Source organism: Aspergillus multicolor (genome assembly GCF_047715735.1).
Source record: "Aspergillus multicolor strain CBS 133.54 unplaced genomic scaffold BDW74scaffold_2, whole genome shotgun sequence".
Taxonomy (NCBI): Eukaryota; Fungi; Ascomycota; class Eurotiomycetes; order Eurotiales; family Aspergillaceae; genus Aspergillus; species Aspergillus multicolor.
In genome coordinates, this window is record NW_027395953.1 from 353,735 (window position 1) to 371,897 (window position 18,163).

The following is an 18,163-nucleotide window of genomic DNA, read 5'->3' on the forward strand; positions in this document are numbered from 1 at the left end:
CGACCCATGCCACCTCGTACGAAATTCTAATGGAATCCAAACTACAAAGAACGGAAATATTATTTAAGCATGCCATATAGATACACAGAAAGAAAGGGATCTAGAAAGCGAAAGCCAGAAAGAAGACTTAACGAACAGACAGAACCACACAAGCCGTCATCTTCTTCCCTCTTCCTCTTCCTTCCCAACAAATTAAGCTAAGTAAGATACACAGAGAAACCAAATGTTTTTAACCAAATCCACTCAAGCCCCTAAAGGCCAGAAAGGCTCACCACGTAAAAGCCTCCTCCACAAAATCAATAACAGCTCCCTTCCCAATCCTCCTCCTCGCCGCATCCCGCACCTCATCCGCAAACGCACCGGGCCCACAAACAGACACCAGCGTCGCACCAACCCGATTCGGAATCGCCTCGTCAAGAACAACATTCGGCCTGCAGCGCCCGGGGAACATCTGCACCGTCGCGCTGGGACTCACGATCTCGCGACTCGACTTGGGTTTCGAGACGAAGAGCTGGATTGTCAGGATATCGCGCCGTCCTGGGAGACGCAGGATAGAATCCATCCACTCCCGCACCCACGAGAGGTGCTCCGTGCTGCGGACGGACCAGATCAGGTAGATCTTCTGCGTGGGGACGCGGCCTTGCGAGGCGCGGGTTAGGAGGTCGCGCACGGTCAGCATGTGGTGTGTTATTCCGGCACCGGCGGAGAAGAGGATTGCTGTGCCGTAGGTTGCGGGGTCGGAGGGGTGCGAGGCGTAAGGCCCTTCGATGAACCCGGTTGTGAGGTAGGTTGAGTTCGGCGAGGAGAGGGCCTTGTTGTAGAGTTTGCGGGTCATGCCCTTGCGGGCGGCGACGATCAGGGAGACGGATGTTAGTTGCGGGGAGTTTGAAGGAAAGAGGTCGGAGTGGCTTGAGGGTGGCATGGGGAGTTGCTTCTCGAGATCCGCGCTGTACTTTGGTGGCTTGTCGTTGTCGATGTAGCCTTGGTTTGTGACGGAGGAGCTGGGGTCTACCCACGCGACGGAGAATGGGTGCGACATCCAGAGCGAGAGGGCGGGGATGTAGGCGTAGACGTGGGAGCCGGCTGGAACGTGAACGCGTTTGGGAAGGTGGAAGGTCACCTTGCAGGCTTCGCCGGGGAGGGCTTGGACGACGAGAGAGGTGGAGCCGCGCTTCAGGGAGAAGTTGAGGTAGAGGAGGCGGGCGAGACGGGCTGTGCGGTCGAGGAGCCAGAAGACGCCGATGGCGGTGATCCAGGGCATTTGGGGGAGGACGTCAAGCTTGATGTGGTAGTAGACACCGAGGAAGGCAAGGAGGGCTGCGAGCTGGTGGAGGTGAATGAAGGTCTCATAGAAGGCGTGTCTGATTGGCGAAGGGGAGTGGACGAGGAGGAAGGTCATGGCGACAGTTCCTACCAAACCCCAGGCGAAAAAGGGGGTGTTGCAGAGACGATCCAGCATGTCGGAGACGTTGGTCTCGTCGACGGCATTGACGCCCCAGGCGAATGTATGAACGATGCTTTCAATCACGACGATGCGGCCCAGCCAGCGGTGAAGGAGGTTGTATGTATCGAAGCTGATGCGCAGCAGGGGAATTAATGGGTTGTTGCGGCCAGCGAGAATGAACAAGGGCACCATGTTAAGAACGGCCAGCGTTCCCGATCGACCTCGAAGCTCTGCAACAAGGGCGGCTTTGACGTTCTCATCATAGTCGAGCAGTGCGCAGTAGGCGATTTGACTCGCGACATACAGCACGATCAAGATTGTTTGAAACCTAGATGGCAGCGTGCCCACGTTGATGGCAGAGGAAAGCTGGATTTCACGGTTGTGTCTTTTGCTGCCAATAGGTGCATACAAGACGTGCTTCTTGATGTTTGCCCATAGTCGCGAGTCTTCGATGCTCCAAAAGTTCTGCTCTCGTTTGCTGGTTGTTAGGGAGGATATATGGCGAAGGTAGGCGTGGCTGAGCTGTGCGATCCGGCCGCAGAAGAGAAAAAAGGCGACGCCAATGGTAGAGATGAGAATAATCCGGGTAAAAAGGACATCTCGAGGAACGTTGACACCGTTCAGACCCCTTGAGTAGGCGTAGACGTAGGTCTCATTTGTGCTGTAATTACCCCGGGGGACCAGATGTCCCGAGTGGCCTTCCATTGAAATCAAACCGAAACTATTCAAAAGGTAGACGTCAAGCCTATAAGAATGAATAAACTTCTGAAAGGACCGTGGACGATAGGCGACCCCTCAGTTAAGTCGAAGTGCTGGGTGCTATGAGGCGAATTCCTGGTGGCCGGGGAACGGGAGGAATGTTGCAGTTCTCACCCTCTGACGCCAGAACCTAGCGGGAATCTGGGAAAAACCGAAGTGACGAAAAGCTTGATCAAGGACAGAAACCGAAAAGTCGGAATGGAGGCTGCCTTGGCCGTGTCAGGGTTGTGTTGCTGCTGCAAATGTATGTAAGTAGCTGATCTGCACAAACGTCAGAAATTGTAAATCCGACATGATGAATGCATGAAGACTGGATTTCAAACAAACAAGAAATTATGACAAGCAAATTGACATACCTTATCTGGCGGAGCTCGGTAGTTATTATATGACACGTCCAAGGACGCCAGCGTCTCAGGCAGGTCAAAGAAGAAAGAAGCAAAGAAAGTGCAGTGGTTGGGCTCCTGAAGCTCAGACAATGAGCAATGAATGAAGCAGGACCGGCCAAACGAACGAATAATGACTGGAAATGAATAAAGAGTGGAATGTTTGAAAGGAAAGGAGAGCTCGTGAGGGATTGGAGGAGAGGCAGCGAAGGATATACACAAGGGCGATGCAGCTAGGCGCCGAGGCCAAGGCTGGATGGACCAACTCCCACCGGCTGCTCGAACCGTTTCATCTTCACGCCGCCCCAACGCCAATCATCTGGAGCTCTCCCGATAGGATCTTGGAATCGAATGACCGCTCGTCCAGATCATTCGACTAGCTTAACTGCCGTCGGCCATGTCTGTGCAGTCTCCAGAGACTCAGGGTCCCGAGATCTCACAACGTCGGAGAAAATTCGCGGACTAGGCACCTGTTTGTAAGTGACAAACTCCATCCAACACAATTCGAGGAATAGTTAACTAATATCGGATTGGACAGGTCTCCTCCTGGATTTCGCCTTAGTGGTGTGACCTTGTGGTGCCTTATCCCTGCCCGTGGCTGAAAACCCGCATGAATTTTCCGAATCCCACTCGTCCACAACAGAGCGCCATGATTTTATCAGCTGTCAGCTCACGCTAAAATATTGGGTTTTATGTTTACCACGATTCCTATTTGTCAGTTGCTCTGGCAAAGGAAACGCCGAGGAAGTTGTCAGGAACGCTTTCGAAGGTTGGCCAACGGCATTCGTTCGGGCGGTTTCAGATTTCAGCCTTTCAGGTCTGGTCTCTGGTCCAACTCATCTCGAAACACTCGTCCTGAATGGGCAATGATAAGCTGGCAGCAAAGCTAATCTGAATAGATTAAGATTTATTATCCTTGACTCAAAGGAATCGCTTCTGGCCGCCGTGTTAATCTATCGCAGCCCCTGGTTATATATTGCCTTGCTTTATCCTCGATCCTCCTGGCCTGCTTCGCCCTCTGCGGACATCATACGGTGAAAAACGTGGCATCCCGTTCGTTCATCCCACCGACGATTCTTGTTCTGCACATTGTGTGGAAATGAAGGTGAAATTCTCACATCGCGCGCGCGTCCCCTCTTTTCTGCTTACCACAATGACTGACTTGAATGCACAGGACTGAATAGCACATCCGAATCGAATCGCCTGATCGACCGGCCGCTTGAACGTCGGGTGGCATGATCGCACGCGTCCCTCCGCCTGACTGTGTTTTCGAATCGTTTAATGCTCTGGCATCGGAGTTGGACCCTTGGACGATAAAAATATGCCTCGGCGGACCCATCGCATTCGAGCCCCGTTTTATTGCCTATTCAGACAACAAGCTCCGATTTCGTTGACAAACCGTTGACAAATAAACCGAGGTTCGATGAGCACGCGAAACAAGGGACGGAATTTTGAGGAGCCTGCGCCGGCATCTGTTGCGTTTGATGGTCTCGACCATGTGCTGTCATGGAAGGCTTGGGAAGGAGCATGCCATCGGACATCTGCACACAGTCTGGAGTCTCCTGGACCTCTCGTTCAGAACTCAAACACCAGAGTATTTGCTCTCCCAAACCAATCCCAGTCTATACGCAGCAAAAGGTAAGTTGAGGACCATATACTAGTCAAAAGTGAGCCGTCGCGGGCTGTTGCTGCCGTAATGTTGTTTGTGTAGCATTTGACATCCACAAGTCAGCTCATCTCATTTGGGGGCTTAAAGAGTTGGTTGCAAGGTCATGTCGAAGTTGCATCCAGAGCTCGAAATTCCTTTCGTAGAAGACAATTTCTAGAGACATGGTCAGTGGCCTGATGCCATTCCTATCCGCGATTCTGTGCTCAGTGCGTTGGCGCTGGCGCTGGCGAATTTGAACTTCCTTTCAGCCGGTCAGCCTGGTCAATTCCAGCAATCGCGACTCAGCGACGATAGGAAATAGTCAGCCACTTATTGACCTCGCCATCAGGTATAAGCCCGATGATTAGCCATTGATGAGGAGATTGTAAAGATGGAAAGAACAATTGGCTGCGAGAAATTCGTCTAATCTACAACAGGCTAACTCAATAGCCGACAAAGCCCGACATCCCCGCACCCGGCAATTCAGGTGAGTTGGAGACACGTGCCTGGTATCTTTACCGTACTGGTGGCTCGCCGAACACAGGGTTACCATACACAACTATGAACTACGAAGAGTTGAATCGCGATGAAGTCTGGGGGAACATGCAAGGTAATATATTCTTTGGTGGAGTAGCTCACTAGGCACCTTATTCTGTACCCAGGAGATGCTGAAGATCTCGGCTCATGTTCCATGCTTTTAGTGTTGGCTGCGCTCCATTGAACGGCGGCCCTACCCTCGAGCCTACTAATAGAGATGCACCAGATGTGCCAACTGTAGTCGCCAATTGAGATACTGCGTAGTACTTTGTATCCAAGTATTACTCCTCAGTGTACATCTGCTCTCCTGAATAGGGGCCTTTGGAAGCTACTTGAATACGTTTATCGCTCGACAGAGATATTACCCTGATATGTAAGAAAGTGTATTACGAACGCCTATCCGAGACGACACTTATCCTCCCACGAGTCCTGTAACCACCTCAAGCAAGGACTTTGTTTTTCCCACCCTCGTGTTGAATATTGGACCAACCACTGACCGATCGATAAATCTAACTAGCTGCCTGTGCACGGAAAGCGTTAGACAGCCTTGAGCGTGTGGGGAGATTCCAGGTCTGGGGAGAAGGGATCCATGCGGAGTTTGTCCGCTGTTCAACGCCACGAGAACTGACCGTCCCCTCATATTTACTCATATCCTGCTTTTCCTACATTCTGATCCGGCCAGAAGAAGACGGCCAATCTTGCTATAGCACTGAAAATGGCGACCGCATAACTCTAACTACGGATTTCCTTGGTTCGCGAGCAATGGACGTCGCAGAGCATGAGGAGCAATCTCCACTCGTGGAGGGAGCCCCGACATCAAAACCAAAAGCTCGTGCAGACCATCTCATGAAGCGTGTCTCAAGAGCATGCTTACATTGCCGGCAGCGCAAATCCAAGTGTGACCTGTACGTTGTTTGCGATAACGAGGATTGATTTGTAATACCAACTAACCGATCTATCCAGAGACGCCAGCGGCAGTCCCGGGGTACCGCCGTGCCAGCGATGTATTCGCGACCGTCGAGAATGTGTCTTGGGCGGATCAAATCGTGGAGGTCGCCGCATCCGCAAGAACAAGATCAAGAACTACACTCCCGATACAAAAGCGTCGACACAGAAACCAGACACACAGTCGACCAGCCCCGCCAACACAGAAAACCCTCAACCAACTTCCAACTCATATCCAGGTCCAGTCGTATTTGTACAACCCTCGAACCCTCCTGCACCGACGGTGGCGACGACAACGTCGGTATCTGTCGAGGACGAAGACGCGGCATCTATCGGCTCTGTTCCTCGAAATCCCTCCGACGCGTGGCAGTGTCTGACTGACATTGCGAAGCGAGGTACCGATGGACCTAGCCCTGCAACAACAGATTCCCTGCGGACCGGCACGGGTGGGTATTCTACATACAGCGCACTTCAAAATGGCGACGTGACAAGCCTTCAAACAAAAACCGGTATCAAGGCGTACAGGCTAGTGCAGTCGCGATCGCTCGATCCAGGAACAGTCTGGCAGCTAGTTGCTCGCTATGCGCAGAACTTCCATCCGTACCTTCCTCTAGTCCCCCGGAAATATTTCCATCGCACCGCTTTGGACACCTTCGCAAATAACGAGAAACATCTCCTTACAGCCGTGATTACGATAGCCTCGAAAGACCTAGTCGAGCGGCCAGAGATCCACGAGTACTGCTCCAAGTACATGCATGAGTTGATTTCCGGTATCGCTGCGGGAGCCGACTGCGATGTGGAGGCCGTCGAAGCTCTGCTTCTGCTTGCCGAATGGGAACCCCAGGGCCTAAGACCAAGAATCGAACGTGTTGGACGTGGTGAAGAGGATCGCGCTGCTTGGATGCATGTTGGGCTTGCCCTGCGCTCAGGCTACTTCTTGGGATTAGACAGGACCTCATTCCGTGGGGACGCTTCGGGGGACACGGAAGCAGAGGCACGCAGGCGACTGGCATGGACCAGCTGTTACATTTCAGATCGTCTTATCTCTGTAAGAGTTGGTCGTGCATTTTGGTCACGAGGGCCAGGTCCAATGACTGGTCTCGTTAGCCAGGATTTTCCATCACTACAGCCCGTCAGAGATGGCGACGAGGATTATGCACAGATATTCCAGGCTACATTGGATCTAACACAGCTTTACGGAAACGTCCACGACCTTCTCTATTCTGGAATGAGGACGAGCAACCAGATGATGCTGATGGGTGATTATGTGAAATACGTGGACGATTTTAGATTGGCGATTCTAAGATGGAAGTCACGCTGGGGTGCCCTAAAATGTACGCCTTCTATCTGCCTTTGTAGAGAACTCCTGCTGACTAGTCTAGGCTCTCCGGCTATGCAGACTACCCTGCAGCTATCGTACGAGTATCTGCGGCTCTATACTAATGCGTTTGCCTTCCAAGCAGCAATATCTCAATCCTTGTCCAAACAGAAGAACGACAGTCAATCTCAGAGGGAACACCTACGGGCAACCTTTGACAATGTGGCTTCGATGCAGGATGCCCGGTTTATTATCGAATCATTAGATGCCGCGAAGGCTTATTTAAATATTCTCGTCGAAACAGCTGACCCTGAGAAGCACCTCCATTTCATGCCTCTTAGGTTCTATCTGTATGGCATCTACGCCGCGGTATTCTTGTACAAGGTATGTACCTCCGATCTCTTCTATTGAACTTGGCTGACAAAGTAGGCGCGATCGTTTGGTGTCATGCTCCCCGCAGAGGAAATGAACGTACGCGACCTTGTCACTCGAACTACAGAGGTTCTGAAGCGAGCCAGCGCCGGGCCTGACGACGTTGGAGCCCGTTACTCTAGACTTCTAGAGCTTCTATGGCGCCCCAAAGCGACCGCTCCAGCGTCGCCTGCAGGGACTCAGCAAAGCAATGACGTCGTAATGCAAAACTCTAACTCTCTTAACTACATGCCTGACCAAGATGGCTATGTACACTTCAGTCCAGCAAACGACTTTTCATGGCTAGATCTCGAAGCAGTTGGAGATTATGTCTCGGGTGATCCTGGCACGTTGTCGCTCGAAGCGTTCCAAAATCCTGGTCTGTTCCAGGCTGGCTCTGATAGGGCATGGCAGACTCCAATGTGGTCGGGAGATATGACGAGCAATCTGCTATTCTGATTGTTAAGTGAGGCCTTGGCGAAGTCAGAATATCGTCACACCGGCAATAGCAGGAACCATGCTCCATAGGCCGTCCTCTACACTATGCGATGCGGGGCATCGGGGATTGCTCCGATCCGAGGGGAACCCGCCCCTCACCTATGGGTCCTTGGCCGCTTATATCTGCTCCAAGGCCGCGATTATTGAGCCTACTCCAACTCCATAGCCTACACTCACAGAACTCGACAATGGCGCAATTGAATGAGATTCGCGGTCGACTCGCCCTCATTACCGGTGCTTCAGGAGGGTAAGCACCTTTCTCACTATCATCGCCCCAGCGACTCTAACTAACATGCAACCAGAATCGGAGCAGCCTGCGCACGCCAACTCGCCGAGAAGGGCGTCCACCTAGCATTGACCTACTCCAGCAACCTCACCGCAATCACAGCCCTCAAAGATGAACTCAAGAGCACATCCCCCGACCTCCGCATCTCTATCCACCAAGTCGACATTGCCTCGGCCGAACAAATACAAGACATGTTCCTTCAGATTGACAAAGAGCACGGTCAGCGGCCGGATATTCTTGTATCCAACGCTGGGTACGGCAAACGCGTCCCACAAGTATGGGACATCACGCTCGAGGAATTTGACTACACGATAAACGTCAACCTCCGCGCATCGTTTGTCCTCGTCAAGGGCGTAGTCGAGCACATGCGGAACCAGCGCTGGGGCCGCATCATCTTCATGTCCTCCATCGCGGCGTCCGGTGGTGGTATCAATGGTTGCCGTATGCCCTTTGATCTTTACCACCAACTGCTTATGCGCCAACAACTAACCTACTACTTGTAGACTACGCAGCCTCCAAAGGCGGAATGACAGGCATGATGAAGAACCTATCTACACGCCTCGCCGAGTTCAATATCAGCGTCAACGACGTCGCGCCGGCTATGATCGGGGACACGGGCATGATCCCCAATGCACAGGCAATCCCTGAGGTTGCTGCGGGAATTCCTATTGGGCGACTGGGTGTTCCGGAGGAGGTGGCTAATGTTGTTACTATGCTTGCTACGACGGGATATATGACGGGGCAGAGTCTGTTGTTGGCTGGGGGTTTGAAGTAGTCAATGAATAAGATCTGATATCGAGTATTTCGGGTCCTTCCCTGAGGCATCAAAATCTCGAGCGCTTAGCCTTCAGGTGGGAGTGTCGCGTGAGTAACTAGACATCTACAACAGACAGAACATACTTTTGTAATCCATATTACAACCAGCTATATTATTGTAACTAGTTTCTTCTTAGGTAGTCCAACTAGTGTCCATGTACTGGCAGAGATTTAGCCTGTGGCTGAGCTACCAGGACATTGCGCAGCCTGACATCGCCTGCACCTTCCCTCTCCCCCTCGTCTGATGACGCCTGGCGATTCCACCGACCTTTCTTTCTTCACGCCTTATCCATCAGACGCTGTTCCACCAAGCACCTAAACTGGAAGCATTTCAGCTCTAAAATCTTCCGGTTCTAGCTTCCCAACTCCGACCCCTCAACCTGATCTTCTGCACGTTCCGCGCAACTGTATGCTCCAGTTCTTGGCTCAACCCCGTGGCACCAGATCTGCTGATTCCTGCACCAGCATTGTCACGGTTGTCACATCTCTTCCAGTATCTCATTGGTAGGTGAACGGTCACATCATTCGAGATATCAGTGTCGCCGAGAACGAGAAAATCCCAGGGCTAGGGAGCCATATTCAACAATACCTAGGGACTGCTCGCCTCTGTCGGAGTTGACGAACATTGACTACACTATGGGATAAGATGATGCGTTGTCAAGTATACAAACTACAACGAAGGCGACAGCTCTGAGGCGCTGATTTGGTTGCTATGGGAAAAGTGGCTATAGCCCCCGCCGAAGTTCTCTCCGTGCTGTCGCTCGAAAGGTCTGACGCAATCTCAAAACAGATCGCACCTCCATTTCCCTACCTACGCACCTGGCTATGTTCTCTCCGTTATGCCGGACACCTTCGCAAATTCAAGCGCGGCTCCATAATCAAACGGCACGTACAAGAAAGCCACGGATGGCATGGAAGTTGTGTTTAGACCGGGCAGCAATGATTTTCTGTTCCTGATGTGGCGACGCAATAGCGGGACTCTTGCAGCAGATGATCTGTCTACTTGGTGTGGCTGCTCACCATAATGGGTAAAAAAAAAACAAGCAGATATGGACTCTACGGATGCGATTGAACCCGTAGCCAAACTGCAATCGGTGACGTAATAGAGGACATAGCTCCGCATATGCAACTCAGTTCCAAGAGCCGACTATCAGACTCTTGAGAAATATCTTGCCGGTGATATAACTTCACGATACTATGGCGACGCGCATAATATAGACTGGCTACTGTTGGACTCTCACGACCACGACAGGAACATTGCAAAAGCCCCATGCGCTGGGCTTGAGACCATAACTCACAATATATCCGCGATGTTCACCAAGTCATTGCTGACTAGAAGCAACGAAACGGAGCCTGGCACTGTCTACGAAGCGCAGGTATATGTCTCTGTGCACTGGAATTGAGTCCTCCTACCGGCGGCGCTCGTGCTTTTAAGCGGGTATTCTTAGCCCTAACTATTTTTCTGAACAGACGGCAACGGCTGGACCTGTGGAAGACTTCTATCTAGCTGTGTTTTACCACGGACTCGATGACTTTGGAAGTGAGAGTGGAGGCGCAGATAATGGCATTGACACCAAGTATGACACAGTTAGCCAAATGGAACAAACGGCGCTGAGTGGCCACGTCAGGTTGAAGAGGGTTAGTCCACAAGAGGAGACTTGTGCTGCAGTCATGAGTGCCTGAACTACGGAGTCTAAGCAGCCGCTCTCCCACCGAAGCTTCACTTTGAGACGAAGAATATGGATGTAGGCCCTCGATCTTTGTATTCTTTGAGCGGCGTTTGGCTTCTTCTTGATACTACTTTTGGTGTATAGTTGCAAACTACCGCTACGCGGGAAAATATGGTATCAAGCGCTAGTCCACCTCTCTGGGATATCAATGCTTTGAAGGAAACAAGCAGCATATATTCACCGAAGGCCTCCTTACCATCGGAAAAGGAGACCAACAGGCCGTCGTCTAAACATACCCGAGGACTGAGTTTGACATCTACCTTGATAAACAGACGCCCATGGCTGTTGATCTTCACCTATGCCCCGAGGCGGGACGGATTTGAAGCTCAAGATCGAAGCTCATTGCACATTTTCCACGGTGCTGACCCTTTATCTACAGCTTCGACCACCGACTAGTATCCTCCCTCCCATTTGTCCAAGAGATTTGCCCTCTCTCTGATTGAGGTTCAATGAGGTATCGGCTGCGGGGTCTCGAACCTCGGCTCACGGCTTCCCCAGTCTCCCCACACCACGAGCTAAGTAAACCGTCACCTCCCCAACGCAACTTTCAATTCCTTCCTTTCTTTCACAACTCAGCAAACATGTCTGCCGAAGAACAAGTCCAGCTACCAAACTTCTCCTCCATCTTCTCCCTCGAGGGCAAAGTCGCCGTCGTAACCGGCGGCTCGCGCGGCCTCGGCCTCTACGCCGCAAGCGGGTACGCCTTCATCCCCGAATCCCCCCTTCCCCCTCTCAAGCTAACTTTTCTGCCCATGTAGTCTCCTCCAAGCCGGCTGCTCAAAAGTCTACATCACCTCTCGCAAAAAGTCCGCCTGCGACTCCGCCGTCGCAGCCCTAAACGCCCTGCCGAACCTCCGCCCCGGCGCACAAGCAATCTCCGTCCCGGCCGACTCCTCAAAAGTCTCCGAGATCGAGAAGCTCGTGGCAGAAGTCTCAAAGATAACAGACCACGTCGATATATTGTTTGCCAACGCGGGCGCAACATGGGGCGAGGAATTCGACAAATTCCCCGAGAGCGGATTCGACAAGGTCCTCGACCTCAACGTCAAGAGCGTCTTCTTCACGATCCAGAAGTTCTTCCCTCTCTTGTCAGCGAACGCATCGCTTGAAAATACATCACGCGTGATCATTACGGGTTCTGTCGCGGGCATTACGCTCGGTAGTCTCGGCAAGAACGGGACGTTCAGCTACAGCGCCTCCAAGGCTGCTGTATTGCATATGACGCGGAACCTGGCTGTGGAGTTGGGGCCGAAGCACGTTAATGTCACGGCTATTGCGCCGGGTTTGTATCCGAGTAAGATGGCGAATGGGCTCATTGAGATTCAGGGTGGGATGAAGGAGTTGGAGGAAGCGAGTCCGAATAAGAGGCTTGGACGGCCGGAGGATATTGCGGGGCTTGTGGTGTTTCTTGCGAGTAGGGCTGCCGGGCATTTGAATGGGAGTGTGGTTACGACGGATGGGGGGGCGCATTTGAAGGGGAGGATGTAAGTTACTTGTATTCATGTTCGAAGGTAGTTGCGAGGTGTAAGTAGATCTTCGGAGGCTATATACAACTACTATATATTAAGTTTCTCTAACCAAGAACAGCTACAGCTTTAACCGAGCAGCTTTGATAGCCCGGTCAATCAGATCCATGGCCTGGTAGAGCTCGTAGTCGTGCTGCTTGGGTGTAACCACCTGGACGCTCAGCGGGGAGTTCAAGTATACCGTTCGATCAACCGTCTTCTCGTTCCCTACATAGGCAGATAGTCAGCATCGCACCAACAGCATTGAATGGTCAAAGAAGAGGAAGACATACAAAGCTCCCGATTCGCCTTATCCCAACTTCCAATGACTGGCTCACCCATCTCCCTCCCACTCTCCAGATCCGCCCTCCCAGAGTCCCTAACCGGAACCGTACCAGCCGGAGAATCCAGCAGAACAAACGAAGACGTATATCCGACAGCGTTATACCGATCTAGCTCCGGAACCGGATGCGGCGCAACGGGGTGGATAATTGCATCGACTGTCTGCTCGTGCTCTGTGCTCCCATGCATCCACAGCTCCCTGCGAAGCTCGAGCTCCAGGTCGCCCCGCGCAGCCTGGAGCTCCGCTAGTTGTGAGAGAAGAAGCGGGCGCCCGCGCTTCGTGCGCCCCTTCAGCCACGGGATGAGCGTTTCACCTGTACTTTCGAGGAGATCGAGCATTGTAGCGCCGCCATCGACGCCCATGAGGCGGCCGGCTATGGATTGGCATTTCGCTAGGGCTTTGGGGACGGGGAGATCGATGACGTTTACGCCTGGTGTGCGGCGGAGTGCGGCGGCGACTTCGTTCAAGACCTTCATAATTGGTGGATGCGGCACGACGATCCCATCCCATGGGAGGACGCCTATCGTAATTGGTCTATCTTTCTTCCCGAAGGAGGAAAGAGGCGATGGCCATGCACCGGGTATGCAGTCCTCGCCGAACCACTGGGCTTTCGGAATAAGGTGCGTCATGACGGTATTGATGTCCGCCACAGAGTGCGCGATCGGTCCTGCAACAGCCTGAAGCGAGATCCGCCCTTTACCTCGCGGTTGTCCATCTGTTTGGCCGCCGTAGGGAACTCGGCCCTGGCTTGGTTTGAACCCGTACAAGCCGTTGCACATAGCCGGGACACGGATCGAACCGCCGATATCCGTTCCAAAACCCATCATGCTTCCGCGCAGAGCGAGGAGGGCACCCTCGCCGCCTGTTGAGCCGCCCACTGTGAGCTGGCGGTTGCGCGGGTTGAGGGTGCGGCCGAAGAGGTGGTTTGCTGAGTCGAGGGCGCCCATTGTTTGGGGGACGTTGGTCTTGGTGATAATGATTGCGCCGAGGGATTGGAGGAGGGAGACTAGGGGCGCGCTCTTTTCAGCGGGCTTGTGAGCGAGAGCTGCGATGCCGACGGTTGAGTCGATGCCGCGGATGTTGAAGGAGTCTTTGATTGAGATCGGGAGGCCGTGGAGGGGGCCGATTGGGGTGCCGGTGCGGCGGAGATGGTCGTCTAGTTCTTGGGCTCGTTGAAGAGCAGAGTCAAAGAGAGGCTCAGTTAGGCACCGCGTTAGCTGGTGGGCAATGGCCGCTCTCTGGCTCGTCAGCTCGAATACACCCAGAGAGGTGCTGTGTTGGCGTACCTTGCAGAATGCTTGAATGACTTCCTTGGCTGTTAAACGCTTGATATGGATCTGGCTTAAGAGGGCTGCAACGTCAAAGTTCTCCGTGATCTCAATCTCTTTCGAAGAGAGTAGGCCACACGACCGAGGAATGTCCATAACATTGACCCTGCCGTAGTGGACATTTGTAACAGACTCCGCAGGGGAGTGCATCCCTGGGGGAATCTTGTCCTGGGAAAGTCTCCATTCCTGCGGTATACGCTCCCACAGTTGGTTCTGCTTGTACTGTGCGATCGAAGAGTACTCCATTCTATCTCGAGTTTATGGTTTCTTATCTGAGGACAGTGTAGGCGGGGAATTTATGCTGTTTTTGGGATGCGGAGAACCTCGGCAGTCATATTTCAGGTCATAATCCTCGTTAGTCATCATAGGTCTACATAAAATTATACAGTCTTGTCAAAGTCCAGCTCCAACACTTCTCTATCTCTCTCCCTTGTTCTTTCCCTGGTCGGAAGCAACGTCCTCTCTCGACTCTGTCGTTGCGTCCTCATTCTATCAAGTAGCAACTGGTTTTTTGAGTGTCGGCTAGTCCGAATCCACCCTCTCGCTCGTCGAAGTCCTTCCTGGAAGATATCTCCAATGTCGTCCAGGACCAACGCCAGCAATACAAGTGGGATCGACAATCCGAAACCAATGCCGAAGGTATACTTGGCTACATACCCCATAGTCAGGTTATCCTCGAACTCGGGCATGTTGATGGTAAACACTGAGGTGATGAACGAGAGCGGCAGGAAAACAATTGTCACGATAGTAAAGACCATGAGGATCTTCCCTTGGCGAGCTGTTCCAGCCGCTTGATCTCGAGCGAAGCGTGCCTCAAACGCGTTAGCATGTTTCTGCTTCAAGTCAAGGAGGTCCGTGATGGACGAATAGATGCGCTCGGCTTGCTTGTCCATCCGGTCAATGTCCTTCAGGTGTATATCAATGGTACGCTGCTGCTCCCCGAACCGTTTCTTCATATCTCTCTGGTTCTGATGCTGACCGAGATAGATCTCCGACACCACCTTTTCGAAATCATCGAGGACGTTTTTCTGATAGTGCAGGACCATGCGAATCATGTTGAGCTCGTCGCGGATATCCTTCGCTTCGGCGAGCAGATCCGTTTCCTGTCCGATATCGAGCAGTTCATCGACGAATAACGGCTCATCGTCAACTTCGTCGCTGTCTTGCTTCTTCTTCTCTTCCTTGTCCAGGTTCTTGGCTACTTTTTCCTGCCGACGCGCGAATTTATTATGTTTTCGGTGGTTCTTGAGCCAGTCTGATGCTTGCGCTGATGCCCGGTTGAATCGATTGAATAGGTGGCTCTCGCGGTCTGTTGCAATGCCGATGGACGACTCGAACATGTCCAGAAACTGGTACTCATCGTCGCCCATCCGATGTCGATCAAACACTCCTGAGCAGCGATTGGTGATGGTGATGGCGAGATCATAAACAGAGCGCACGGGATCGCGAGTTTTCGAGTTGATATCCTCGATGATTCCGTCCAGTACATTCAGCGGATCATTTTTTGGCTGATCCCAACGTTGTGGAAAGCTTGTCACTATCAAGCTCGGTCCAAGGATCCACATCCACAGCTGGTCGACCATGAAGATCTTTGGCTCCGGGACACGAGATCTCTTTTTCTGGTATCGATACACAACCTGGTCCTGATCTCGCGTCTGTGTGTCAATGTTCGGATAGAAGAACTGGTCCAACGTGCGTCGGATATGAAGCGACGTCGACGACGAAGTGAGATGAGCGCGCAGGAGCAACTCATCACGCGTAGGAGTCCGGTCGAGACCCGGCCGAGGCGGCGTCTGAGTCTGCTGGGTTTTGCGGATCGCCTCCTGCATCCTGTTTCGGCCCTCTACCGTCTCAAAATGCAGGTAAGGCATGAAATAGCAAATGTTCCTCTCCGGTTCGTCGTTCTTATCCTTGCACAGCGTTGGATGCGGAGACTTGTCTCGTCTGATAGGAGGTGATTTGAGGCCTTTAGGGGTCCCTGCTGACCCTTTCTTGCCTTTCTTCCCTGACGCGCTCTGGTTGTCATCTTGTGAATCCAGCCGCTCCACCTTCCCGCTCGGCCTCTGCTTCTTTTTCCCATCAGGTTTCGGAGACGGTGGCGGCACAGGCGGTGATGGCAGGTCTCTCGACAGCCCATTGATCAGTATTTTCGGCGATTGGACCTCCTCGGCCTTTTCCTCCTTATTATCAACAATGTCATGGTACTTCGGTGCCCGCTGCGTACTCTGGCACAACGGCCTCATGAAATTCGAATGCATTTTCTGCCCTCGATGCTGATAATTGAACGACCTTTCCAGGCCCTTGAAGCTATCAACATCATGCGCCCCCTCCTCAATAAATGCCTTGGTCAGCAACGCCTCCACCCAAGCCAAATTGTTCGCAGGCAGATGGATCCATCTGAACTCCGTCGCCCTGCTATGCATCGGCAGCGCATTGAACGCTTGCTTCCGGTAGTTCTCCGTATCTCGGCCGTACAGCAGGTTAAACACAGACGTCCGCTTCACCCGGTTCTCGTTGTGGAAGTTGCCAAAATCGACCACGGTCGCTTCGAATCCCTCGCATGCACCGCGCGCGTATTCGCCTAGCGCCTCGACATTGTTATACGGCGCCAACAGTGCAACAATATCTTTCCTCTTGAACTGCGCCGCGCGCAAGAAGGGCGTGCTTCCAAAGTTATCCCTCAGGCGCTGCTTCAAATCATTCCGCTCAAGAAGACACTCAACAACCTCGCGATGCCCACCCTGCGCCGCCAAATGCAGCGGCGATATGCCATTCAACAGCTGCGCGTTGATCTTCGCCCCCGCAGCTATTAAGCGCCTCGCAATACTTTCGCACCCTTCATTACAGGCATTGTGCAGCGGCGTCCAACCCCCATCACTCCGCGCGTTCACGTCTGCGCCATGCCTCAGCAACAACGCTACAATGCTCTCGTTCCCATGCTTCCCATGCGCAACAGCCAAATGCAGCGCCGTCTTATTCCGCCCCTCCACAGCATTCACATCAGCCCCCGCCATAGCCGGTCCCCCAAGTCCAGCGCCCCTTCTCCTCGTAATAACCAGCAGCGGCCGAATAAGCATCATCTCCGCAAAGCGCTCTTTCCCCGTCGCACAAGCCCAATGCAGCGGCGTCCGGCCAAGTTCATCCCCCGCATCAACAGCGCAGACTGTACTCAACAGCAACGTTACAACATCCTCCCCCCAATCACACGTCTTATCAGCCGCCAGGTTATGCAGTACATTGCGACCCCGATTATCCGTCGCATTCACATTCGCCCCGCGGTCAATCAGGACTTGCAGCACGTGAAAGTGGTTCCGCCACGCAGCAGTCATCAATGCCGTACGGCCCTTCCGATCGCGTGTCTCCGGCGCGGCCCCGTAGTCAAGTAATATCTGTACAACGCGAACATGGTTCCGTTCCACGGCTTTCAGGAGCGGCGACGCCGTGACTCGTCCACCTCCATCTTTACCACCTTGCGGGTTCGAGTCCGGCAACGCCCCCATTTCAAGCAAATACCGCACCGCACTAATCCCGCCCCTCTCGCAGGCGCGCATGAGTCCGACGCGCAGAAATCCATCTGTAAGCTGGCCCGTCTCGCGCGCAATCGCGATGACATCGTGTAAGTCCGAAATGGAATCCGAGGCACAAGCCTTGAGAAGGCGCGGCTCGAGACGGTCGGTGCCGTGCGTCGAGGCGTTGTTGGAGCTGGTGATGCTGCGGGAGCGGGCGCGTGCGTCGGCCTCGGCGGCGGAGGCCATTTTTCGCAGCTTTTTTCCTTGCGTCCCTTATCGCTCGCTCTCGCTCACTTTGTAAGACTATTGAGATTGATTATGTGAGACAGCGTCTCGCAAATTAGGATTATGTAGGCATTTAAATGATAGTCTTGTCTATCGCCACTCTAATGTTCTCGTCGAGTATCTTTTTCCCTGCGTGAGATGGGGGGACAGAAAAGACGACAGCGAGTCCTCGATAGCGCCAGCGGGCGGCAAAGCGAGTCCAAAAAAGCAGTGCAAACACCAAAAGTCAAGCCGGGGTCCAGACCGTTAAATACGAGGCTCCGACGCCCAGCTGAGCCGGTTTCAAGTCCTGAAGAAAGAAAAGGTCGCTTAGCTGCAGATTTGGGGCTGAATCCAGCACTAAATCAGTTTAGCCCCTGTGCTACTCTGTATACAGTAGGATGGATGCTGATTGCTTGATTCCTGCATTCAACGCAGA

At 52.9% G+C, this 18,163-nt stretch overlaps 5 protein-coding genes across 5 annotated transcripts; 2 read left to right on the forward strand and 3 right to left on the reverse strand.

The window, feature by feature from the left end:
* Positions 1 to 234: 234 nt before the first annotated feature.
* BDW74DRAFT_42866 (ferric reductase family protein) lies at positions 235 to 2,804 on the reverse strand. The gene is made up of 3 exons (XM_073732767.1): positions 2,560 to 2,804; positions 2,318 to 2,439; positions 235 to 2,256 (listed from the first exon to the last, which is right to left on the reverse strand). Exon 3 carries the CDS (start codon positions 2,147 to 2,149, stop codon positions 269 to 271), a length of 1,881 nt encoding a protein of 626 aa, XP_073588440.1. The 5' UTR covers positions 2,150 to 2,256; positions 2,318 to 2,439; positions 2,560 to 2,804; the 3' UTR covers positions 235 to 268.
* A 2,698-nt stretch (positions 2,805 to 5,502) lies between these two features.
* BDW74DRAFT_186226 (uncharacterized protein) lies at positions 5,503 to 9,004 on the forward strand (the record flags this gene model as incomplete). Its single annotated transcript, XM_073731217.1, has 7 exons — positions 5,503 to 5,676; positions 5,735 to 7,050; positions 7,099 to 7,418; positions 7,464 to 7,798; positions 8,110 to 8,190; positions 8,246 to 8,670; positions 8,733 to 9,004. Exons 1-7 carry the CDS (start codon positions 5,534 to 5,536, stop codon positions 9,002 to 9,004), a joined length of 2,892 nt encoding a protein of 963 aa, XP_073588441.1. The 5' UTR covers positions 5,503 to 5,533.
* A 2,352-nt stretch (positions 9,005 to 11,356) lies between these two features.
* BDW74DRAFT_173212 (oxidoreductase, short-chain dehydrogenase/reductase family) lies at positions 11,357 to 12,263 on the forward strand (the record flags this gene model as incomplete). Its single annotated transcript, XM_073727746.1, has 2 exons — positions 11,357 to 11,472; positions 11,534 to 12,263. The coding sequence occupies 2 exons, from the start codon at positions 11,357 to 11,359 to the stop codon at positions 12,261 to 12,263; spliced, it is 846 nt and encodes a 281-aa protein (XP_073588442.1).
* Positions 12,264 to 12,508: 245 nt separating this feature from the next.
* Positions 12,509 to 14,197, reverse strand: BDW74DRAFT_165127 (putative general amidase; the record flags this gene model as incomplete). The annotated part of the gene is made up of 2 exons (XM_073726378.1): positions 12,509 to 13,861; positions 13,910 to 14,197. 2 exons carry the CDS (start codon positions 14,195 to 14,197, stop codon positions 12,509 to 12,511), a joined length of 1,641 nt encoding a protein of 546 aa, XP_073588443.1.
* A 134-nt stretch (positions 14,198 to 14,331) lies between these two features.
* Positions 14,332 to 17,939, reverse strand: BDW74DRAFT_186228 (ankyrin repeat protein; the record flags this gene model as incomplete). Its single annotated transcript, XM_073731218.1, has 7 exons — positions 16,821 to 17,939; positions 16,573 to 16,787; positions 16,492 to 16,539; positions 15,490 to 16,461; positions 15,340 to 15,459; positions 15,281 to 15,300; positions 14,332 to 15,250 (listed from the first exon to the last, which is right to left on the reverse strand). Exons 1-7 carry the CDS (start codon positions 17,704 to 17,706, stop codon positions 14,332 to 14,334), a joined length of 3,180 nt encoding a protein of 1,059 aa, XP_073588444.1. The 5' UTR covers positions 17,707 to 17,939.
* Positions 17,940 to 18,163: the final 224 nt, after the last annotated feature.

Excerpts from the sequence above, each read along its gene's own strand:
- BDW74DRAFT_42866 (XM_073732767.1), bottom strand. The coding sequence starts at position 2,149 with ATGGAAGGCCACTCGGGACATCTGGTCCCCCGGGGTAATTACAGCACA.